This window comes from Aegilops tauschii, chromosome 2 (assembly GCF_002575655.3).
Source record: "Aegilops tauschii subsp. strangulata cultivar AL8/78 chromosome 2, Aet v6.0, whole genome shotgun sequence".
Classification (NCBI taxonomy): domain Eukaryota; kingdom Viridiplantae; phylum Streptophyta; class Magnoliopsida; order Poales; family Poaceae; genus Aegilops; species Aegilops tauschii.
Genome location: NC_053036.3, coordinates 490,275,529 through 490,301,121, shown reverse-complemented (window position 1 = coordinate 490,301,121; position 25,593 = coordinate 490,275,529). Strand labels below are relative to the sequence as shown.

The 25,593-nt window shown below is 44.4% G+C and overlaps 1 protein-coding gene across 1 annotated transcript; it reads right to left on the bottom strand.

Annotated features, from left to right (window-relative positions):
• Window positions 1-21,855: 21,855 nt before the first annotated feature.
• Window positions 21,856-22,779, bottom strand: LOC109752685 (protein SMALL AUXIN UP-REGULATED RNA 12). The gene has a single exon (XM_020311584.4). The coding sequence runs from the start codon at window positions 22,587-22,589 to the stop codon at window positions 22,101-22,103; it is 489 nt and encodes a 162-aa protein (XP_020167173.1). The 5' UTR covers window positions 22,590-22,779; the 3' UTR covers window positions 21,856-22,100.
• Window positions 22,780-25,593: the final 2,814 nt, after the last annotated feature.

Below are 25,593 nucleotides of genomic sequence, written 5' to 3'. Positions count from 1 at the left end.
CCCCAGCAGAACTATGTTATGTTTCTTCTCGTTACTTTAACTCTTCAGTACGTACATACTAGTATTCTTACATTTCATCTTTTAGTTGGTATAGTACTACCACTCATTTCTTCACATTATATACGTACAATGTATATGGTCAACATCATATAGCCAGCAGTTTAGTTGTCAAAGAATTTCTGGGTGCTTAGTTTTGTCAAAGAATTCCAGGATGCTTAGAGGGTGCTTGGATCCAAGGGACTTATTTTAGTCTGACTAAAAATAGTCTCTTTAAGAGGCTAAAGTTCCAAGCACCCCTGACTAAAGAGGGGCTAAAACTAGTCTTGAGACTAAAAAATTTTAGTCAGGGGTACCCCTACTAAAATGTGGATTAGTCCTCTCTCTACTCATTTAACTCCTCTCCTTTAACACAGGCGAGTTCCGGATTGGAGGGTTTGGAGGATAATAAATGCTCATTAACTTGATTTTAGCCTTTTTAGTATTTGGATCCAAGCATGGGTGAGGCTAGCATGTTTTAGTCCCACTACTTTTAGTCATGGGACTAAAACGTATCCAAGCACCCTCTTAGTTTTATTTGAGGGGTGGGTTGTGCTGGACACCATTATTGTGACTAGCCTTTTTAATAGTACTATATGCATAATTTGGCGACGAGCGCTCTCTATATGTACCACCTTTTTTTTAATTTCAAGTTTTTCTCCATGGCGCAATCCATCGATACTACTGATGTACAAAAGTATACATTTTTTAAAAGGCTAGAGGGCGGGGCAGTCTAGCTTGGTCCGTTTCATGAGAGGCGAGGGCCTTTCTGATTTGGCGGCTCATTACTGCTGGAAGGCGGGGCCTTGTGATTTGACTGCTCGTATAAATGCGCCGATGACCTGATCGAGGAGGAGCAAAGAACTGTGCGGTATACTCAAGTTTTCCACTGGAGTAGTACTGCAACGGAGGAGCACGAAACACGGCAGCCCAGTGCCATATGGCGATAAAAATGATCTAATTTGCTAGTCATCTCATTGTTAGCATTGTTCTATTCATTCCCTCAAAAAAACATTGTTCTATTCATGCCTCGCAGAGAACGTGATACGTGCGGCGAAACACCCGAAGCAAAAGATGAAACACAGGAGCAAAAGAAGAAGGAAGATTATCACCCCAAATGATCTAATTCGCCGCGGAGTCGTAACTGCTTCTTCATCGCCTCCACGACCTCCATCTCCTTGCGCGTCTCCTCTGCCATCTTCTTCATTCTGTCCATGACGCGGGATTTCTCGACACGAGCCTTCATCATCTGTTCCACGGCCGCCTTACGTACCTTGACAACAGCCGGGTGCTCGATGCGGAGCTTCGCCAACTCCTCCTTCTGTTCCATAATGAGGGCCTGCAGCATCTTCATCGAGGAACTACTATTCTCATGGAGCTTCTTCCAGCCGACGTTCTTCTCCTTCAACAGGTCGATCTCGTGGCAGAGCTTCGCCTTGTCCTCCTGAAGTCGCAGGATTTCGCCGGTCGCCTTCTTCTCCGAGGCAATGCTCTTCTTCAGCAGCATCACCAAGCCGGCGGTCAACTCCCCCTGTTGATTGAGCTCAGCGGGCATGTCGTCGAGGCTCTCCTTCAGCAACTCAATCAAGCCTTGGATGAACTCCTTCTGCTTATTGAGCTGATCGGGCATGTCGTCGAGGGATAACGACTCCAGCTCCGCCGGCTCAGCATGTTCGCCTCCGTGGCTAGGGCGCTCCTGGGAGCCGTCGCCTGCCCGTGAGAGATCTTTCGAGGTCTCTGCGTGGCGGCGAGCCCTCTCTTTTTTTTCCGCAGCCTTGGTTGCCGCTCCCTTGTTACGAGTAGTTCTCGACCTAGAGCTCTGCTCACCGGCCATGGCAACGATGGACGAAGAAGAAGCACTTATGAGGAGGAAAGGTAGAGTAATTTTCGGTTAGGTAGTTCCCCTTTTTATAACCTAAGTACTAGCACTAGTACTAATACCTGCATAGTGGGAACACGTTCAGGTTTGGTACGTACTAGTAGGTGTGAGCAGGCTTTCGAATGTGATGGGAACAAGGTAAAGATTAATTGATGGTTTTGGTTTCGAGGCCCGAAACGGCTCCCGATGAGTTTAGCAGAACATAAATTTCAAGTACTACACTGCTCAAATGCGTAAATATTATGTTACTGTCAAAAATTGGCACAAAATACAAAGGAGACCAATGGAAGTACTACTAGCAACCCATGATTTAACTACTCGCATGCGCGCAGTGGAGTAATAATGTCTTTCTTCCGCCCTCACGTCCACTCAATTTGCATGCGCTGTATTAATTGACCAACAATGAAGTGAACGACTTTACACGCGTCAAATTATCACATGGGGTGGATCTTGGTACAAAATTGCGTCCGCCCGTGTACCCGCGTGTGCGTGCGAGGGAATGAGTGCTTGCGTGGCGTGCGTGCACATCTTCGCTTCGTGCATGTACCGCCAGTATGGCTCAGGGAGGACGAGTACATTCTTCTGGAACCAACAGCACGTCACTGTGATCAATCCACGCAAGGAGGTCGCGACAATGCCTCCACATGTGCCACGTGGCTTCATGAACTGTAAGAGAGACACTGTGTACCGTGCCATTGGTATTCTAATTTACGTGTTTTGCACATACTCGAAGTACTAGTAAGGTACACGTGCATTGCACGCATCAGATTTTGCAACCAAGTTATGAATAAATACCACACTATAGCATGTAAGCTCTGAGTCATATATGCCTGATGTAGCCCTTCATTTAATTCTTATAGTTCATCTCATTCAAAATCAATTAGTTTTTATAAAAAAGCTAAGAACGCGGGAATAGGAAAAACATGGGATTATAGTGGAATGTCGTCTTGAATCCTACAGGATTGTACGAGTGTTTGATTGTGCATAGAAAAAACGCAGAATTCTTTCAAAGAGGTTTGAGTGGATGGGATGTTTCCTATGAAATCTAGTGCAAATGAATCATATGGAAAAATTCCTATGGTTTACAATCCTACGAATCAAACAACCAAGATAGGAAAAATTCCTAATGATTAGAATCCTCCAAAATTCCTTTGAGAATCCTTTGAATCAAAGAAGCCCTTAATCTATTTTATGATTCATGGAATTGTGCGTTGTAAAGCATAAAGTAAAAACAAATAATGGCAATTCAACTAGAAAAAAAATTTGGGCAGTTATGATACAGAAGATTCTAGAACAAAAGAGAACCACTGTTGTTTTGAGGTTTGTGCATTATGCTTAAGTTCAACCATGGAGTCTGCTAGATTGTACATGTGGCAAAATCCGGTGGGGGCTAGAAGATGGTGCGAGGGGCCGAGTGGAGGGAGACTATGAAGGAATGCACAAGTGCGAGATCGATATTTAGAGAGAGGGGGCGAACACATGCGCTGTTGCGCGCAGTGGTGGAGCCATGAAAAATAAATGAGCTAGGGGGCCAAGCATTGCTAATCCTTTACGAGGAGGGTCAATTCATGAACTTAAACCATTTTTAGCAGCAATTGTCTAATGATCACATTCATATTAGCCTCGATATATAGTGATGTTAGGGGGGAGGGGGCAGGGCCCTTACTGCCCCCTGTCTTCGCCATTGTGCACGCGTCTGAGAGATGAAGCGGAAGGCATGGATGATGAGAGGGGGACGTTGGATATATAATTAATGTGGGTGTATTAGCTATATATATTAATCCTATATAGAGAGGTATAGATTGATCGATGTGGACGTGGGAAAGAGGGTGAGACCTCATTGGATATATCGATTGATCGGTTTGTGTGGAATACTATGAAAGACCTAGATATATACACACATACATAGAGGAACATCCATCGTTGCGCATGCACGCGTGAGAGATAAAGAATGCCCGATATGATGGAGAGGGGGATGTGTGTGGGTGTGTGCCTTCATGGGAGACCGACCTGAAGAAAAAGATTGTATGCGTGCGATGGATAATGCCGACTGGTAGTGTGTGTGCATGCATGCACGAGAGAAAGTTAGTGGTACAATTATAAAGAGAAGACTACTATGTGGGTGTAAAAGAATAGGTGAGGTCATAATCAATGTAAAGTTGAATTCAAATATTTGAATAAGAGATCCTGATGTTTGAAACCCATGCATGCATGAATATAACGGAGATCTCCGCGGTGTGGTTTGGAAACGAGCATGTTGTAATGTATACACATTGAACAAGGTCAGACTGATTTGAATTTGAGATACCGATGGCAGACATCATTTGGCCACGTCACATCCGTGCATGGACACACTATTCTAATTGGAGATGATGGGCGGCTTTCGCATCACATATCTATATCTATACCCCTATATATATATTATATTTTATATATATTTTTATTGTGTGCGGGTAACTTTAACTTTGAAAGATGGTCGTTGGATGAGGCGAATCTGATGGTCCAAAGATGGCAAATTTGAGCACTACTGGCCGTTGGATATCATCTAGATTCCACCAGATTTCGCCACATGTATAATCTAGAAGACTCCATGGTTGAACTTAAGCATAATGCACAAATATCAAAACAAAAGCACTTCTTATTTGTTCTAGAATCTTCCGTATCAGAATTGCCCAAATGTTTTTCTACATGATTTGCCATTATTTGTTTTTACTTTATGTCTTACGACGCACAATTCCATGAATCTTAAAATAGATTAGCTTTCTTATAAAAACTTGATGATTTTGAATGAAATGAACTATAAGAATTAAACGAACGTCTACATCATGCATATATGACTCAAAGCTTGCATGCTATAATGTGGTATTTATTCATAATTTGGTTGCCAAATCTCATGCGTGCAATGCACGTGTACCTTACTCTAGTCTAAATGGTGTTTGTGTGTGTGTTGTGCGTGTTGAGGTGCAAATTGTCTTTTTTTTGGTACACGTTAAGCTTGTTCTTCCGAAATTTCAAGCCGCGCCTTTTTATGCCGAAAATTCAAGCTAGCGTCTCTGTCTATCATGCTGCGAAACTCCCGCCTCTTTAACCCGCGCCTTGTTAGCCCGAAATATTTAAGATATATCTTTGTCTCGTTGTGCTCCGACAACTCCCTCCATCTCAACCTGCGCCTTGCTATTCCAAAATTACAACGCGCGCGAAAACTCCCACCTCCTGTGAAATCCTGACACGTGAAATGCCCGTGGTACCCATGAACCGGAAGAACCGCCTCAAATCGGTGGGGGTACTTTCGTACTTACCCCATATTTCGGACAAGCGCGTCTCTAAGCCATGGTTCCCCACTGACATCCCATCCGCCCACCCATTCATACACCGAGGCCGCGAAAACCCGCGACGAAACCCCACACCCTGCTCCGTCCGCCACCCAGCCGGAGCCTCTTCCCCGACGACATCGTCCACAGCAACACCTCGACGTCCCTCATCCACCGTACCGGATGAGGATCCGTCGTCGATCTCATCGTCCCACCGGTTCAGCCACCCCGTCCTCCACCTCCAAGGAGCTGCCCCGACGTTCCCCTCGTCTTTCGCGCCACCTCCATTCCCACACCGCCGTCTTCACCTGCACCACCGGAAGAGCATCATCATCACCGTTTCCTCGGATGAAGCTGCAGCCTAATCGGCGCCACCAAAGAGGTTGTACACTAATCGCCGCATTTTCTTCTTGATTCGATCTCACGGTGCTGCCGGCGCTCGGTCCCGAGCCGACACGACGCGACTCCATCCACGGCGGCGTCGCCGGCCACTTTCTCCACGGCGTCGCTCCCTCGGCGGCGACGTCCACATCAGTAGGAGCTGCTGCTGCTTTAGCTCTCGCTCGCGCTGCTGCTCCGCTCTTGCTCTCGGTCCCCTGCCTGGTCTGCTCTTGCTATTGCTCTTGCTCGTGCTGCTGCTCTCGCTCTTGCTCTTGCTTGCGATGCTGCTCCGATTTAGCTACACTTCAGTTGACTGAATCGACTTTTGGGTTAGTCGATTTTCAGGGGGTGGGGGGGCTCGCCGGGGTGAAGGAAGAACCAGCCGCAGCGGGGAGGGGGGCTCACCGGAGAGGTACCCCACTATCTATCTTAGGGTTCAGGATGGGGGCGGTGGTCGCCGGCGGTGGCGGGGCGTTGGCGGGGCGGTGGCGTGGGGATCGCCGGAGAAAAAGCTCGGCACGGGGGGCCTAGAGGGATGGCCAGGGCGGCGGCGGACCGGCGGTGGGGAGTGTTTTCGGGGCGGGCGGGGCGGCGCACCGCCGGCCGCGGGCGGCGGGGGGCTGCTGTTTGGCCGGTGGTGGCTGGCGGCTCAGGGGGTGGAGGTTGAAAATGGACCGCAGGCCCTTGATTTCGTATCCAACGGCTGCAAAATCGACTGACTAGAGATGAAAAAGTCAGTCGACCGACGTGTAGCCTCACCTTGCTAGTGCGTTCAGTTTCGACAGCAAAATTCAGTTTCGACAGCAAAATTCAGTTTCGACAGTTAAGTTCAGTTTCGACAGTTAAGTTCAGAGATGAGCGGCTGATGTATTTTACATCTAGCACTTTGTGGTTATGTATTTTACGTCATGTATTGGAGATGCTATTAGAATTCCACTCAGGTTAACGTTGTTCGTTGTCTCTCTTGTCCTGCTTCAGCCTCGGCATCGTACAACTCACCGGAGCTGCTCCAACGACGAAACCCTCCATCACAGGGAAGCAGTACCTTGGGCTCCATCTCCAGACGCCTAAGATCTTCTTCCCGTCCTCCGACAGCCAAGTCAGCCGGAGCATCCTCACCGGCCAACCCAATCACGCTGAGATCGACATGGCTTCGCCAAAGAGGTTGTACACTTGTTGCATCTCTTTTTTACTCTACATGTTACATATATTGTCCACTGAGCACTCGTAGTAACGGGAAATACGATTATTTTATCCTACTATATGACAAGCAGTGAGGTACCAGGCAACTTAGCTATCCGTGATGGACTCTCATGAACGCCATCATTATTTATCTCTGCGTGTTTGAGCTGTGCATTTGTCGATGGGCCTGGGAGTTGAGCTAGTATGGCAGTGGCCTGGGTCCAAAGTAATAGAAGTAGCACAAAAACATTTTTTTTAGTGTAGGATTTTCCTTGCTCAAGCCTGCCTACTAGAATCGCCAGTGCTTGAAAGGAAAAGTGAATGAAAAACATCGGAATTGGAAAGTTTCCTATGGTACTACTTTTCATGAATTTGGTGCAAAGGAATGGAGCAAAGGAACACTGTAGGATTTGTTCCTTTAGTGTCTCCTTGAAAGAAAAACCGTAGGAATTCTAATTTCCACTTCTCCTCCTTTTCATATTCCTATTCATCAAGCACAAGACTAAGAGATAGTAGCATAATAGCATTATAACCGTACATTTTCTTGTGGTTTGACTTAATCTCACCATGCTTTTTTGCATCCTGTGGTCTTCCAATTGTTGTGAATCAAACACCTAGATTGGCAGAAATCCTGTGTTTTTAAATTCTCTGTTTTGCACATGCATTCCTATCCTATTCCTGTCTATTTCCTATCCCTGCATTGTTAGAATCCTCAAATTCAAACAAGCCCTTACTCAATTACTTCTGTTGCAGATATGTGTCAAAGAAAACCTTGTGTGGTTTGTCCTGCTCCTGCGGCGCTGTGTTCCACCCCAGCTCAGCTGCTCCAACGATGGAAGGGTTCACCACAGCAGGGATCCGCTCTCCAGACTGTCTTTCGCCGCCTCAGATCTTCTTCCCCGCCGCCGCCAGCCACGGCAACTGCATTACCATCATCAACTGAGCAGATGACCTTGAGGACTACACGGGTCCGCAAGAGAGGTCGCACTCTTCCGTGTCTTCTTACGTTATGCGTCGCTTAATATGATGACATGCTACATTATCGTCGTGTTCACCTATTAGACTCCGAGTCAGGTCCAAACTAATGCTGAAACTTGAGTTTTTAAATGGTTGTGGGGTACATATTGGGGCAGCAATCAGTACTATCTGTCTACTATCTGGTTAATCTCCGGTGTCTACTATGAGTTTCATGTTGGGTGCAAACAAACATTAAAGGAGCCATTATCTGTATTTTTTAACTAAAGCTATTATCTGCCTGCTATCATTGGTTTTGGGTCTATCCACAGTTTGCTACATCACTCTGGATTTGTGCATGCACTGCTTACATAATCTCACTATGGTTTATTCCTATGCATGCCAGTTATTGTACACAATGGAACTGATCATGTAGAGCAAAAGAGACGAGCCTTGCGTGGCAATAAAATTTCATGCAGATGTCGTTCCATGGTGGGCGCAAAGGCAGCCCCCCTCCACCCATTTCGGATCATAATCAAGAGGAAGATAACTGTTCTGAGGGGGATTCAGAAGGAGAAGACCACTCCTATTTACCCCATGAGGTCTTCGCTCTAACTTGGCATGCTGATGTTGGTAATATCATGCATATGGTGCCTTGCATTGCTTACTGCATACATTAAAGATGTCATCTGCTTAGTTTAGACATGCTTTGTGTCAATGCCATCTGTTTAGTTTCTTTATCGTATATGTGAATCATGCAATGCCATCTTGTCTAGCCAGGCATCATATATGTGAATTTTGCAATGCCACCCTGGTTAGCCAGTCATCTTATATGTGAATTATATCATGCCATCATTTTTTTATTACGTGTTAAATTTGTCAACAATTTTAGTACATTCAATTACTCTTCCTGTGCATCAGCCATTCGGCACATTCATGGAAAAATTTGGAGTGGAAACAAGGTCTTCAGAGCAGACAATGCTAACTGACGAAGCGCATGTCTTGCTGGTTACCGATAGCTCCTCAGAGGAGGATTCAGAGACAGATGACCAGTCATATCCCCCCCCCCGAGGTGCATGCCCTAACTTGGCAGGGTTATGTTGCTCATATCGTGCGTATGGTATCTTGCATTGCTATGTCATTTGCTTAGTTTAGACATGCTTTGTGTGAATGCCACCTGTTTAGTGTCTAATTACCATATATGTGAATTATGCAATGCCATCTTGTTGCAAGACATTATATATGTTAATTATGCAATGTTATCTTGTTGCAAGGCATTATGTATGTGAATTATGCAATGCCATGCTCTTTAGGCAAGCGTCATATATGTGAATTATATCATGCCGTCCTTTTTTTGTATTTATCATTGCTTTTGTCGACAATGTTTGTATATTCAACAGCTCTTCCTGTGCATCAGCCATTTGAATTGGTGATGGAGAAATATGGAGTGAAAACAAGGTCTTCAGAGCAGACAATGCTACCTGCTGAAGCAGATATCTTGCTGGTTACAGATAGCTCTTCAGAGGAGGATTCAGAGGCAGATGACCAGTCCTATTATCCCCCTGAGGTGTATGCTCAAACTTGGCAGGGTTATATTACTCATATAATGCATATGTTGTATTGCAATACTTAGTTTTTACATCATATACATGATATTGAATGCCATCTCCTTAGTTGACACATCATATATGCGATTGCCCTCTGCTCACTTCCTTAGTATATAAATCATATATTTGAATTATGTCATGCCATGATGTTTACATAGACAGCATGTATCTGAATTATGGCATGCCAACCCATTTTCTAAAGACATAATATAGTTATATCATCTCATCCTGTTTACATAGTCATCATATTTTAGATTATGTCATTCTATCCGTGAATTATATCATGCCATCATGTTTCCATCGACGGCATGTTTGTGATTTATGGCATGCCAACCACTTTAATAGACACATCGTATAGTTATATCATGTCATCCTGTTTACATAGTCATCATATTTTGAAGTATGTCATTTTATCCTGTTTAGTTAGCCATCATACATGTGAAATTGTGTCATGCTATCCTGTTTAATTAGCCATCATATATGTGAAATTATGTCCTGCTATTCTGTTTGCTTAGACAACATAAATGTGAATTATTTCATGCCCTGTTTTCTTCCCTACTATCCATTGCACCTGTCTATCTTACAGTGTCTGTACATTCAATTACTTTTCTTGTTTATCAGCCATTTCAATTGGAGGGAGTGATGGCAGTATCTGTGAGAGTAAAAACACGGTCTTCAGAAAAGATCGTGCTACCTGTCGATGCAGATAGAACCATGGTTGTACTTGCCCAAGAACCAGCCCCACCACACATAACCCACACTCATGCAGATTGTACCCCTACCCAGTTGGAAAGAGAACCGGCTACACCCCTTCTAACCCCAACCCCAGCAGATAGACACCCAGTTCCCGTTGACACAGCACCGTCTCCACCACAGAGCACCCAAACACGAGCAGTTAGTAAGGCAACTGCAGTGCCCAAATCACGAGGACCACCACTCCGAACCCGAAGTCAACGCTTAAAGCAGAAGAAGAATTGTTCTCAGGTCAGGTTCCATAGCTATGGTTCATACTACTTTGCTCTTGCATCACTGTATTTACTGATACCAACTAATTTCAAATTTGAAGGATGCAATTGAAACTCCAATGGCGCAACAGGTATGTTTTAAACCTGTTTCTTCAACGTGTTTGGCTGTTTGCTGTTGTAACTTGCTCTATGTTGATTTCAGTTTTAATTGAATAAACAGTTATGTTCTCATGCCATGCACATTACAAGTGTTGTTATTGTTGTGTAGTTTCCCACACTTATATTCTGTCTATGCTGCTTTGTCTTAAATAGATATGATTCGAACTGTATCTATCTTGATTTGGCAACATAAACTCGAATGATATAGACCATACAGTGACCATACTACATAGATATATGTTTGTTTCATGCTATTATCCTGTCCACCTTACTACTGAACTGGTTTACCAAAATGAGTTTCATATACTACATTGTAAACCTGAGATGTGTTTGTTTGTTTCTCTTTAGAACGCGGATAAAATATTGGAGAAGAGTACCCTGTTATGCAATGGTAAAGGAAGTAATGCAGATAAGGTTCAAGATAGTGAGATATCCCTGTTGGTCTCCAAGAAAGCTGATAAAAACTATATTGAAGACACTGAGACAACCCCAAAGTCCTGTCTTGATGTAGTGTTCGAGTTACTGGCTACCACTGCTGGCACCAGCTCTTCGAACTCGTTGCCTGAATCAGTTCGGCTTCTTGAGTCTCAACTTCAAGTTGAAAGACACCGATCAGATGTTATGCGACAGGAAGCCGAAGGACTGGGGAAGTCCCTGCAGAATTCAGATGCATACTTTCTGGTGCAACAGCAAGCGCTGGAGGACTTAAGCGCCAAACAAGAGAAAGTTGATAAGCTTGCTAAGCATCTTGCCAGCATTATGGGTACCCAGGATATTGTTTCTTGAGCTCTTCTGAAGTGGTTTCAGTTCTGGACTTGTTTTGCTGCGGCGTTTATATGCTGCTGTGTTCCCTATATTTGCACTGGTGGCGAACTTTGATGCCCAGTGGATGTAATATGTGTAATAGCCGTGATAGCCTAGTGTAAGTTGCTTGCTTATTTATTTCCTTGTTGTCTTGTTTATTTGTTTGCTTGTAGTCAGTGCAGTTCTTTTTCTGCGGTTTGCTAGTGGCTGCAATAACCTATTTTTTAAAACTAGGCCACAATAACTATGGGCTAATATTTACTGTAGTGACACTGGGCCTCCTACGGGCCGTAGAAACAGTGGGCCTTCTACGGGCCATATAAACAGTGGGCCTTCTACGGGCCGTAGAAACAGTGGGCCTTCTATGGGCCGTAGAAACAATGGGCCTTCTACGGGTCGTATCATCAATGGGCCTTATACGGGCCGTATGATCGATTGGCCAAACATGGGCCAAACCGACCGCATTCTGACCGTAAACGGGCTAGAGTTGGAATCGTCCGTTCATGGGCCGACCATAACGGGCCATCGTTAATAGGCCGTATTTGATGACGCTATGAAAATGGCCCAACGTATTAACGGACCACAAACGGGCCGACTGTAACCACGGGCTGAATTTGGCCCACAAGCAGAAAATGACAGTAACGGGCCGTAAGTAAACGAATGCTGGAAAATAGCCCAAGAATAAATGGGCTCTGAGAAGGCCGAAAGATAACATGGGCTGGAAACGGCCCAACGGAATAACGGGCCGTTAATGGGTATAAAGTGATACACTGTTCTTTACGGGCCAGTTTCACCACGGGCCGTTAATGGGTGTAAAGTGATACACTGTTCATTACGGGCCAGTTTCACCACGGGCCGTTAATAGGCCAAGAGTTACATAGGGCCTCATATGGGCCGAAAGACGTCATGGGCCATACATGGGCCAGAAGTGAAAACGGGCTGGAATCATATTGGATGGCCCAGATGACGCTACTGGGCCTAATTCGAATAGGGCGTAACGGGCCTTGGGTTAGCGGGCTGTAAATGGGCTATATGCGAACAGGCCGTTAACAGGCTTTCCATGGGCCGGCCCGCCACCTTTTGACCAAGTTAAACGGGCCGGCCTTTTCACGGGAATGGGCCTCTGTTGGGCCGTGCCACGTGTCGACGTATCATAGGCGCCTTCTGTCCAATGAGTGGATGACATCTGTCCCAGCGATGAGCCGACACGTGTTTCCTCCAGCCAATGATGATTTTACACGTGGAAAATCCCCATTGGTCGGGGCTGTTAACGGGTTATCGGATCCAAAACCCGACCCCATAGCTTAACGGCGTTCCGTTACGGTGGATGCCACGTGTCGGTCACCCTTGACGAAACCACTTCTGTGACGCGCGATTTATCGTCATGGAAGTGGACACTTCCGTGATGATAATTTTGGTAATGGCATGGAACACTTCTACGACAGCACAGGTATGACTATCTTGATTCTGTCATAAATTTGTCATGTATGTACATGCATGACAAAAAACGTGACCTACTGTGACAAACACGTATCATCACGGAAGTGTATTTTTTTTTGTAGTGCGACCCGGCGGCGGCTTAGGGCAAGAAACAAAATCCTAGCAATACCACCTCAAACTGGATTAGGCTTTTACCTTCACCGTAAGGGGCCGAACCAGTATAAACTCTCTGTGTCCTTTGTCGCGATTAACCCCTTTAAGCTAACCTAGTTGCGATGGCTCCACTACTAATTCCTTCCGCTAGGACATCTGCCGTGACAATTCCACGACAAGCAGTGTAACAAATATCCAAAGGTTAACAATGTTTTGACGAATCATTTATAGTTTATCTTGAGGTATGTCTAGATGTAAAATTTACCTTGGGTTGCTTTAATATGACTCATATATCTAGACATGACAATTGGAGAGCAAATGAGTTGGCACGGCAGTCATCCGGCTACCATGTTGATCATGGTGTATTGCATATCTATCAATAGCCGTTGCTTGGTCTCACCGATCGACATAGGTAAGGCCGAACCGAAGCCCACCGCTTCGGCCACTAATGAAATTATTATGCAGGTGAAAGCAGGGATTCGAGAAAATCATTGTCGATTATCTGCAAGAACCTAGCAGAAGGGTGAACAACATGGTTCGGAGGATGGCTTTGAGATAGATATCTATGGAACTTTATCACCGGATTGTTAATGAGATTGAGAAGGTTTCACCCAAGTTTGCATCAAGGATTCAAACACGTAATGGTCGATATATACTTATCACCCTAAGCACATGCAAAATGGCCGATGGAGTGTTGACATCGTCCTTAGAACCAGCATGGTACAAGTTATTTTTCGGCACGCTTGCTTTGCCGAAAAACAGGGGAGCATGTGTTGACGCTCAAAAGTGGCACAATCATAAAGAGTAGCTTGAAGTTATATCAAGTTGAAGTCAAAAGTATGGTTGCAAGTCACCACTGGACGACCCTTTTAGAGAAGATCAAAATTGATATAAAGATGGTCCAAAACGGGACCCGGACGCAAAAAGTATGACGATTTTGGAGATACCCATGTTGACATCAGATTATAGAATGGCGTTGAACATAATTAAGATGGCCCTGTATGGAAAAAGTTTCAAAATGAAAGTTCTTCGTCTCGTCGAAATAGGTGATTTTGATATAAAACTCGTCTTAATTCAAGGTCGTATGCAAAAGTTACAGCAAGTACAAGACGTTGTTGCAGTAGATGGCCGGACACTCCGGGGGCAACCATCCGGGTTTCGGATTTCTCTGCTGCAGACTCGGACAAGAGCAAAATACCCCCTCAAGATTGCCTCTAATCAGAAAACGTTCAACATGGAAGTTGTTCGTCTCGTCGAAACGGTCGAAATTGCTTTTGGGCTCGTTTCAATCCGAGGTCGTTTACCACCTCAAAAAAGACCCGCAAGGTGCAGCCATTTTTAAACCGAACAGTTTTGGAAAGTTTGGACAAAACCATCCGAATTTGACTAGGGTTTTGGACGTGGATCCAAGCCTTTTCCTTGCACGGGAAGTCCAGCCACCTCTTATATACTTAAGGGGTGACGGCCGATTGAACAACACAAAATCGATCGATTCATCTACCACTTTTTACCTTTACTTTTATCTCTCTCCCTTGTTCTTCTTCTTTCTCATTCTTTGTTCGTTCTTCTTGTTGCAGGGCGGCGAACCTCGAGGCCCTAGGGCGATCAGGTTGACCTAGGGAAGCCCATAGCCACCGCGCGCCCCGACGGGGTCCCTCCTAGGCGTGTGGGGTTTCGGGTCTACAAAAGCGCCCGCTGGATTGCTTGCGTACCGCGCTGTCGAACGGGTCTCCTTCGACGTGAGCTGCGATGCATCACCCCCGGCGTCGAGTTTACACGGTAACTTGTTCGTGTGTGAACACCGACCTGATGCAGCTGCAGCTGCAACCTGCCGATGATGCGTCGGTCGGTCCGTATCGTCGATTGGTCGGGGCATAGTGTTTTCCCCGATGTCGGTATCTTCCTAGTGGTTTTGCTCTTTCGTTTTCGCATTACCGTTGGCCTTCCTTCCCCGTGTGGGTTTCTTCTTCCAGAGCGCTGAGCTTATTTTCTGTTAGATGGTCTCCGCCATTTTTGTTTTGTAATATACAAACAGGATTGGGTGTGTGGTGGTGGTTTATCTTGCCTGTGTCAGCTGGGTTTAGGGTTCTCTTGAGCTGGGTTCTCTTGGTGGTTTTGGAGTGGTTTGGTTGTAAACAGATTTGGTTTCTTTAAATGAAATCGGGGGAGTCATCCCTTTTAATCAAAAATAATAATTCTGAACGATGTCTCCGGAGTACCGATCAAGGTAACGCCCACAAATGTTATGTCTCGCTTATTGTGAGATAGATGAAGCTCTTGCCTATGGTATTTCCGTGACAAGATCGGCGTAACAACGCATTTCTCGGGTGGTTCACGGTTTTGGTAACCTTCCGTCCGGTTTTGAAAAAAGTTCCATCCGGTTTTACCTTTCGAAGTTAAGTGGGCAAACTTTACATTTCTTAGACATATTTCTAAAATATCAAGAACATTAAAAACATGTGAACATTTTTAAATGTCATGAGTTTTTTTTGAATGGGATGAACTTTTTTATAAAATTGCACGAACACAATTTTAGATTTCATACACATTTTAAAAATGACATGGACATATTTCTATGCATGTGTATAGTTTTTGAATGTCATGATTTTTTTAATGATACACACATTAATTTAAATTCGTGATTTTTTTACATTTTATGGATATTTTTTAATACATGGTGAGCATATCCAAAAAGGTTGGTAAATTGTTTTTAAAATAATATTAATAAATCAATTTTCATGGCATTTAAAGTAGAACATTTCAATATATAAATAAAAGAAAGAAAGAAAAGCAAAATAGAACGTGCTTCCTAGCATGCAGATGACATGTGAAAAACAAACGTGCTAGTGAGGAGGCCGAGTGAGCACCCGCCTGGACATGTTACATGAGCCGACCCTAACACAAGTTCGTTTGAGGCGAGATCAGTAGTGGGCACTAACTAGGGACACATGTAAATACACCTATTTTTTTACAAAAAAGAATGTTCACATGAACAATTTTTATTAAAACATATGCGAATTGGTCAAAAGTACCCGTATATTTTATTTTTTAGGCCTGCAATATTTATATTACATATTTTACTCTTTCCATTATTTAAATTGATTACATGTAAATGAGTAAGATATTTTTCAAGTATATGTGCGGTTACCGACAACACACGCTGCTCCACTCCCAACCAATGACATATATACATGCCCATGAAGCATAGAGCCCATATTGCACGTGATGAGAGGACATAGGCCGGGCCATCTAGAAGTCTTGTATTATGGTTTTCATCTACGTTTTTTGTATATTCAGTTGATTTTTTGTTTTCTAGTTTGTTTCTTTTTCTTCAGGTTTTACCGGGGTTTTGTCTTGCCTTTCTATCTGGTTTTATGTTTTTAAAATCGGGATAATTTGATTTTAAAACATGAATTGTTTTAAAATTCATGCACATTTTAAGAATCCAAAATTAGTTTTCTAAAGTCTGTGAACATTTTCTAACATTCAGAACATTTTTAAAGTTCATGGATTTAAATCATGAACTTTTTTTTGGAAGAATATATTTTTCAAATATGACAACAAAATACTGTTAGACAATTTTCTCCAAACATGCCACTCCAGATTTTTCAAATGTTTTTGGGGTAAAGCCAAGTTTTATTGATCAATGACAACAATATGTGGGATACAATTTGGATCATGGGATTGACCATGCTAGCCATGGTGCCGTTGACCTAAACAACGCGACAATGTGGGCATTTTAGCATGACTGTGTGCTTCACCGTTCGTAGCACACCCTTGAAAACTAAATTTATAATGTGGGCATTTTAGCAACAATCTATCAATAAGAATATCTGCACCCTCATGGGCAATGGTGTGGGTCTTGGATTTTTCAACTAGTTTTTCTTTACATCGAATGATGTCAGAATCTTTCTAGAGTTGGAGCGCTACCTCGGCCTACCCATGTGGGCATTTTAGTAACAACTTGTCACTATGGGTTGTGTGTGGAGCGCAGTTCTAATCTTCACTTCGGTTTTCGTTCTACTGTTTACATCTAATAAAACTGGTTATTGGATTTTGTACTTATGAAAAAATAAATAAGCCTAAAAATGTTTATTTTTAAAAAAGAGTGAAAATGAAAGACAACAAAGTTTACAAAAACTCATGAACTTATAAAATGTTCTTGGATTTAGAAAATGTTGATGAATTTTAAGAATTGAACAAAAAAGTCAAAAAGTTCTTAAATTTTAAAAAGGTTCAGGTAATGAAACAATATTCTTTTATCCAAAAAAATATTAGGATCTTTCTAAAAATGTATTCAAGAAATGTTAGGGAGTAGAAATAAAGAAAGAAAATAGAAATGAAATATAAAAGGAAAATGTGAAAAAAAGGAAAACGAAAAATCAAAGAAAAAACCCTATGAAAACAACTACAACCTGTAGACCTAATTATTTTCAAAAGAACCAATCGCACGTGCCCGTATGCAACCATAGTAAGGGGTGTAAATGGGGCGGGCCATCTGGCATGCTCTGTACATTCGGCTTCTATTGACGTAACCATTCTTTTGCAGAGCCCCTGAACGGGGAGCTCCTATTGGATGCTTAATGCGTCCAGTACCATGCAGCAGAGAAGTACTATGGCAATCCACGCCTTCCATAGTTGTTCGATCTAATGTTTTAATCATTTTCCTTAGTTTCGACCAATTTTTGAAAACGTGAATAAATCTTGAATTTGCTGGACATTCCTTGTAAAATCCGAACATTTTTAGGTTATTTTTATAAATGGAAACAAATTTGAAAACTTGAGAATTTTTTAAATTTTCTATCAATTTTTTTTATAAATTCCTTAACAATTTCTGAAAATTTGCATTTTTGAATTTGTGGATTATTTAAAGGAGCATTTTCTAAATTCCAAATATTTTTCTGAAATTCTCGAACATTTCTTAAAATTTGAATGTTTTTTAATTTGTGGATTATTTAAAGGAGCATTTTCTAAATTCCAAAAAAATCTAAAATTTTAGAACATTTTCTGAATTTGTGAACAAATGTTAAACACATGAACCTTGTTTGAATTTTTTTTTTAATTAGAACTTTTCAAAAAATTGAATTTTTTTTGGAAAACTGAGAGGAATTTTTAAATGGGGGGCTTTTAAAAACAAAGAAAAACAGTAAAAGAAACAATAGGAAAAGATAAAACGAAAAAAATCGGACCAGACCCGTTAGGAACCTTGCCAGAAAAGAGGATACACTGTAGTAAGTTGGGGCTGCCCATTTACATCGTTGTTGTGCTTGGTCTGTGGGATTGGTCGATTATTACGATGCAGTAAGCGTCATATAGGATTTGCGCCATGAACACATCAAAGAGAAAAACATTGAATGCGGCCTTTTCGACCGGGACCAGTGGCTTGTTCAGAACTCGGAGTTTCGGGCATTGTGGAAGCACCTCGGAAGCTGACAGGAGAACTTACCGTTTTGACCTAGTTTGCCGTATCTCTGCTGATATTTTGAGGCGTTGGTTTCTGAAGATTGCATTCCCTCCGTTCCATATGAACTGTGGCTGATTTAGTAGAATTCTAGTATTCCCTCCGTAAACTAATATAAGAGAGTTTAGAATACTAAAATAGTGATCTAAGCGCTCTTATGTTAGTTTACAGAGGGAGTACTTACTAAATCAGCCACGGTTAATATGGATCAGAGGGAGTATACTAATCTTATGGCTTTAAGGAAATAAAGCGGTCTCTTGTGTGTTATCTTTTTAGGAAGATGCAACTCAGCTGTTTGTCCAGATCAGACGAAGCAGCAGTCCTATGTGCCTCGCTCCGCCCAACTTGGACTTCAGTACGTACAAGAGACGTTGTTCTGACGGAACATGTACTTCAAATTCAGTTTCTTAGCGGACAGGGACCCCGGCCTGTGTCTCTTCCGACTGAAGACAAAGGGTAGAAGTCCGTGGCTCACCTAGTTCCAAACTTTTTGTCATTTCACAGCAAGGTTACGTTATGCTACCTGGATATTCCTGCCCCTTCATAGTAAAACCGACCAATCGTTTCTTGCTTTTGTAGTTCACCAACTCACTCCAAGTGAAAAGAACATAATTTTTTATATTCCCATAATTGGCCCGGTCAATTCATCCATGACATCAGACTGAAACTGAATCGTGCTTATGGACCGTAACCACGCAAGCATGCATTGAATATGCTCCGATCGGTCCAAGCCAGCCATGTTTAGACTTTGATCCCTTTGATTTGACTACTACTAGTATCTGCATAGCTTAAGAGAGCGGGCTTTGCATTAACGTGCTAAACTGGCGTGTGTTTGACGTGATCTGCGCAGAAGACAACAGCGACAGTTACTAAGCACGCGGTGGTGCCATCCTCTCGCTGTTGTCATCTTGCACCTAATGCAGAAAGATACAATCTAGGACCAGGTAACACCATGAGCAACAGTCCAGGTGTACTTCTCACTAGGAAATAGTAGCAAGTACAACTGTCATGGCTCATGACTCATGTCTGCCTTGTGCACAAATCGTAACGAGGATCTCAATCTTATGTGCTTGCAAGTTGCAGTGTTGGCTCACCGCATCGGTGCCCAAGCACGTATAGTTTACTGTTATTCAGAACAATCCATTTTATGTATTCAGAAACGGCGACGGCGACGCTGTTGGCGTCGTTCCCTTTCAGAAGGCATCGCGGTGAAGAAGTTCAAGGCCATCTCTGCTATCTCCGGGGGAAACCCTAAATCAGCCGGATGACGGCGGCTCTCTGTTGTCGTTTCCCCCTTGGGGGCGTCATTTTTGAAGGTGCACACGGGTTCGAGGGACCGGAGGACGGCGTCTTTGGTGGAGCGGTGCTTCATCTTACACATTGATGGTGGCGGGCCTCGGCGGCGTGGCGCTGTGGAGACTCAGCGTCTGATGCACGGAGATGGACTCGCGCAGGAGGAGGAAGCTGTCTCGCGTCATGGTGGCGTTGATGGCAGAGAGGCCTGGCAAGGTCGGTGCATCAGTTCTGCTCTGATGATGGATCGATGGAAGATGGAGGTGACGGCCCTTGCAGCATGCGGTGCTCACTGGGAGTGTGTCAGACCGGTGTGGGACCCATTCCAGGTAGTGGCTTAGATGGGACACCCGGCTTTAGATGTTAGGTTTTGGTGCGATGTCTGTTTGATATTAGGCCCGGACATTCGGCACACCTTCATCAAGGGGATAGGAGTAACAACAGCGTTGTCAAGTTGGTGGCTTTAGGCGGGGCCTCTTTGATTCGTAGGATTTTGAAAATGTAGGAATAGGAAAAGTATAGGATTGGAGTGGCATGCCCACTTGAATCTTATAGGATTAGAGTGTTTGATGGTACAGGAAAAACAAAGGAATTGTAAAAAGATGTTGGAGTGCATGTTATATTTCCTATGAAATGTAGTACAAAAAATTCCATAGGAAAAATTCCTATGGGATTCAATCCTATGAGTCAAAGGACCAACATAGGAAATAATCCTAAGGATTTTAATCCTCCAGAAAACCTATGAAATTCCTTTGAATCAAAGGAGCCCTTATTGATGTTTCATCTTATATGGTTTTTGTGAATAATTAATAATATGACTGCATGTATCATCCAGATGCAGAGGCCGAGGTACATCCTCCTTTTTCAAAAAAAAGGCTTTGTTAGTAATATGGACCGGGGGTACATCCTCTTTTTCAAAAAAAAAACTTTGTTAGTAATATGGACGATGCAGAGGCCGACGTACATCCTCCTTTTTCCAAAAAAAAAACTTTGTTAGTAATATAATTACGCGAAAGTGCTGGCCAGGTTGCACTGTCCTCGATCCTTCCTCGCCAAAGGAGAAGGGAACAGGAGGAAATTACCGAGCTAACATTTTAATTCAGGTTTCTCTGCCGTGGTATTTCTGTTTCCTCTGAAGAAAAGACAACTCGTTGAAAGAAACTGAAGAAAAAGACGATTCCGTAGTGGGAACGCCGATATGCTCTTGCTCGGGGTTGCTGCTGGCCTCAGGGCCCAGGCGGAGGAGGGAGAGACGGCGTCGACATGAAAGAAAGAGAGGCCGGGACGGGAGTAACGAAAAGGAAAGGATGCGACGGTTCCTGCAACGCCCGTCACAGCTTTGCCCAAAGCCGGGCGATTTCCCGGATCCATCTCGGCTTGCGTAGCCCAGTGGCGCAAGTGCACCTCCCCGGGACGGCGACCTGAATCCAACGCGTCCACTCCTCGCGGAATTCATCCATCCATCCGCACGGGCACGACGACAGAGCGGCAAGTTGGAAAGCCACCCGTAAAACGGACGGAATCCATCGGTGTCGCGGTGGAATTCCACCGGAAGAAAAGGGTGCCGGCACGGGGGGTCCCTGTCGCCGGTGGCGCGCGAAGGCCCCGGCCGGACCCGCGGCCATGCAGATGCAGGGGCGGTACAACTGATTCGAAAGCGGGGCACAACGGTGCAAGGCACGGGACGGGAGTGACGCCGTGCTCGTTGGCTGTCGCTGCCGCTGCTAGCTGTGGCATCACGCCTATGGAGCCACCCCTTGCACGGGCAGGGCGAGCGGGCGGGGGTATGGCAATGGCGTGCGAAAGTGGCATGGCCAAAGGAGCGTGCTCCAACCAACCGCCGAGGCGAATCATGCGTGCGTGACCGAGGTACGGCCGGCCGGGGCCGTACGGTTTCGTACAGTAAGTTTGTACCGTTCCCAACTTCCTTCCTAGGTGGGGACTGGGGAGGAGTAACTGAGTGGCACGGTTCCCCGTACTCCCTAGTCAGAGATAGATAAGCATGAATTCAATGGCGCTGCTAGTATTTTGCTCGTGAGAAATTTCTAGGCTGGGCGGGATGGCCGCAAAATCCATTGCAGAGCGTAGCATCTGCTCCGATAGAACCTTTTGTGTTCATACTACCATCCTCCGGTCTTGAATTGAACGTTCGTAAGAGAAATTCGTCGGCCCGATTCGCTCGCTCGCCGGAGTTCGTCGGGGTCAGATTTGTCAACAGCAAACGCTGAAATTATAGAGATTCTGAGATGAACTCGCATAGATGCATCGACAATCCATAGATGAGTAAATAACCTTTCCTAGAAAAAGAAAAAGAACCGCATCCATCCACTAGTTAAAACGGCAGGAAGATGAATCAATGGAACAAAATTAGCCCCTTTGCTGATGGAAACACACATGCGCTGTACACCATGTCACCATTCGCCTCCACCGCACGCAGCAGCGGAGGCGGGGACTCCTAGGCCTACGGGATCGATGCTACCACCTGGCGAACCCCTTCTTGCCGGCGGCGGCCACGGCGGCGGCGCGCTCGAACTTGGCGGCGGCGCAGGGGATGGTGATGCCGCCGGGGTGCTGGAAGCCGAACGCCTCCTCGGCCTCCCGCAGCAGCTCCCCGAACATGGGGTGGTTGAAGTACACCACGGGCACCACGTACCGCAGCGGCTCCCCGGGCCCGCCGCCGCCGACGTACACCGCCACCTGCCCCTTGGGGGTCTTCACCGCCTCGAGCGTCTGCTGCCCGCGGTCCGCCCGGCCGAGGCTGAGGAGCCGCGCCAGCGACTTGCCCCACCGCAGCACCGGTGCCAGCTTCTTGGCCTCCCTGCCCTCCATCGGGCACGGCGTGTCGAGGCGGAGGTAGCCACCGCCGCCCCGGCGCCGGTTCCGGCCGCAGAGCGCCCACCGCCATGCGGTCAGCAGCTTCCGGCCGAGCCGGAACCCGCCGCGCAGCCTCCTTGTCCTCGGCATGGCGAGACCGAGATCTCAACGAACCGCCCGCGCTCCCTTTGTCCTCCTTTCCTGGACGAGCGAGCGAGGGGCTCTCGCCTTAATGAATGGGAGGAGACGGAAGGAACTGGTAACGGAAGTCGGAGGGAGTGTGATTAGTGGGGGAAGTGGACTGTTCTATATAGGCGTCAGCCTCGCGAGAGCGGGGCTGTGCGCGGCGTTTTTGAGATCCTACTAAAATTTTGATGTGTTTTCCTGCAGCTCGTCGTTTTCCGTTTTGATGAAAGGAAGGTTCCTGGCTCGGTTCGGCGTTGGGCTTGTGCCTACTGACTGGCAGGAGGAGATTTCGTGTGGGGTATTTGTCTGGGATTTTACGTGTTTGTTTTCTTCTTCTTTTGAGGTGATTTTACCTGGTTTTCGGTGGCGAGGCGGCGTGTTTGTTCGCTAATGGCTGGTGTGCTTCCGAGGGCACGGTCGTGGTCCATGATTTCATCCGTCGGCTCCGCCACACTACCCCCATTTGGCTGGCCTGCTTTCTGCCACAATCAGTACAAATAGATTCACGTACTCCTGTCGATGCAATTACGCGCAAAAGAACTTGCATGTTGACGGAGTCTAGGCCGTGGGATGTCCAAATCCATCTCATTTTTTAGTACGAAAATCATCAAGAAGGACCACAGCTAGCTAGTTTATACTCATCAGTCCCATAATGTAATAGTGTTTGAGTGTTTGTTTTATTATACTCCCTTCGTTTCTAAATACAAGACTTTTTAGAGATTTTTAATACGGACTATATATGGATGTATATAGACGTATTTTAGATTATAGATTCACTCATTTTTCTTTGTATGTAGTCCATAGTAAAATCTCTACAAGGTCTTATATTTAGGACCGAGGAAATAGAAGAAACTACTCCTTCTATCCCACAATATAAGACGTAGCTTGCAAAAACGTTTATATTATGGGACAAATGGAGTAGCTCGTCAGAGCATCTACATCTTACCTATCTCTAGGAAATGCGTACGTCGTCGTCATTCACACATGGCTATTATTGTGAAAATAATTTGGAAACCAAGAGCCGAACTAATTTACAAATCAAACTATTAATGTAATTAATCTTTACTGTTAAAAGGGTATGTGTACATTGTCGTTGTTCGCATGTAGCCATTAGTGCAAAAATAATTAAATGTCCAAGAGCCGAATAAATTTGAATATCAAGTCATTAATGTAATTAATTTGTCAAATACTCCCTCTGTTTCTAAATATAAATATTTTAGAGATTTTAGTATAGACTACATTCGGAACAAAATAAGTGAATCTACACTTAAATACGTTTATATACATCTGTATGTTGTTCATAGTGAAATATCTAAAAGATCTTATATTTAGAAACAGAGGGAGTAATTAATTATATGTGCAATTAATCACATTCATTTAAATAGGGATTTTTTTCGTGTGAAATTAGTTTGGAAACCAAGTCATTAATGCAACTCATCAGATGTGGGGATTTTTTCTCAACCTATTTCCCTTATTAGTCTGTGTGATCCACTTTTTTATTTATTCTTTTCAAAATTGTCCATAATCTACCGCTTTTGCATACCACCACTCTTTCAAATATTGTTTCATCCGGTAGCAACACGCAGGAGTATTTATCCAGAAAAAAAGTCACAATGACCTAAAATTACTTTCCTAAATATATAGGTTTGTTATCGACATACGCTTTTATCAAATTATTTAAAAAAAAATTACGATACCTACATTCGTGCACCCACTATCCCCATTAGCTAAGACACAGACATAAGAGCTTGGTAATGGGGGTCCCACCACGGGTGTATGTTTCGCTAGAGAGGTGATCACGAAAGCGGTTGGTAGGCATCGCCAGGTGATACGTCTCCAACATGTCTATATTTTTTTATTGTAACATGCTATTATATTATCTGTTTTGGATGTTTTATATGCATTAATATGCTATTTTATACTATTTTTGGGACTAACCTATTAACCTAGAGCCCAGTGCCAGTTTCTGTTTTTTCCTTGTTTTAGAGTTTCGCAGAAAAGTAATACCAAACGGAGTCCAAACGGAATGGAACTTTCGCGATGATTTTTTTTGGACCAGAAGACATCCAGAGGATTTGGAGTACACGTCAGGGAAGCCACGAGGAACCCACAAGGTCGGAGGGCGCGCCCAGGGGGGTAGGATGCGCCCCCACCCTTGTGGGCCCCTCCTGACTCCACCGACCTATTTCTTCCGCCTATATATTCTCAAATATTCCAAAAACCTACCAGGAGAGCCACGAAAACACTTTTCCACCGCCGCAACCTTCTGTACCCGTGAGATCCCATCGAGGGGCCTTTTTCGGCGTCCCGCCGAGGGGGATTCGATCACGGAGGGCTTCTACATCAACACCATTGCCTCTCCGATGAAGCGTGAGTAGTTTACCTCAGACCTACGGGTTCATAGCTAGTAGCTAGATGGCTTCTTCTCTCTCTTTGATTCTCAATACCATGTTCTCCTCGATGTTCTTGAAGATCTATCCGATGTAATACTCTTTTGCGGTGTGTTTGCCGAGATCCGATGAATTGTGGATTTATGATCAGCTTATCTATGAATATTATTTGAATCTTCTCTGAATTCTTATATGCATGATTTGATATCTTTGCAAGTCTCTTCGAACTATCGATTTGGTTTGGCCAAGTAGATTGGTTTTTCTTGCAATGGGAGAAGTGCTTAGCTTTGGGTTCAATCTTGCGTTGCTCAATCCCAGTGACAGAAGTGAAGGAAATATGCCCTAGAGGCAATAATAAAGTTGTTATTTATATTTCCTTATATCATGATAAATGTTTATTATACATGCTAGAATTGTATTAACCGGAAACTTGATACCTGTGTGGATACATAGACAAAGCACAGTGTACCTAGTAAGCCTCTAATAGACTAGCTCGTTAATCAAAGATGGTTAAGTTTCCTAACCATAGACATGTGTTATCATTTGATGAACGGGATCACATCACTAGGAGAATGATG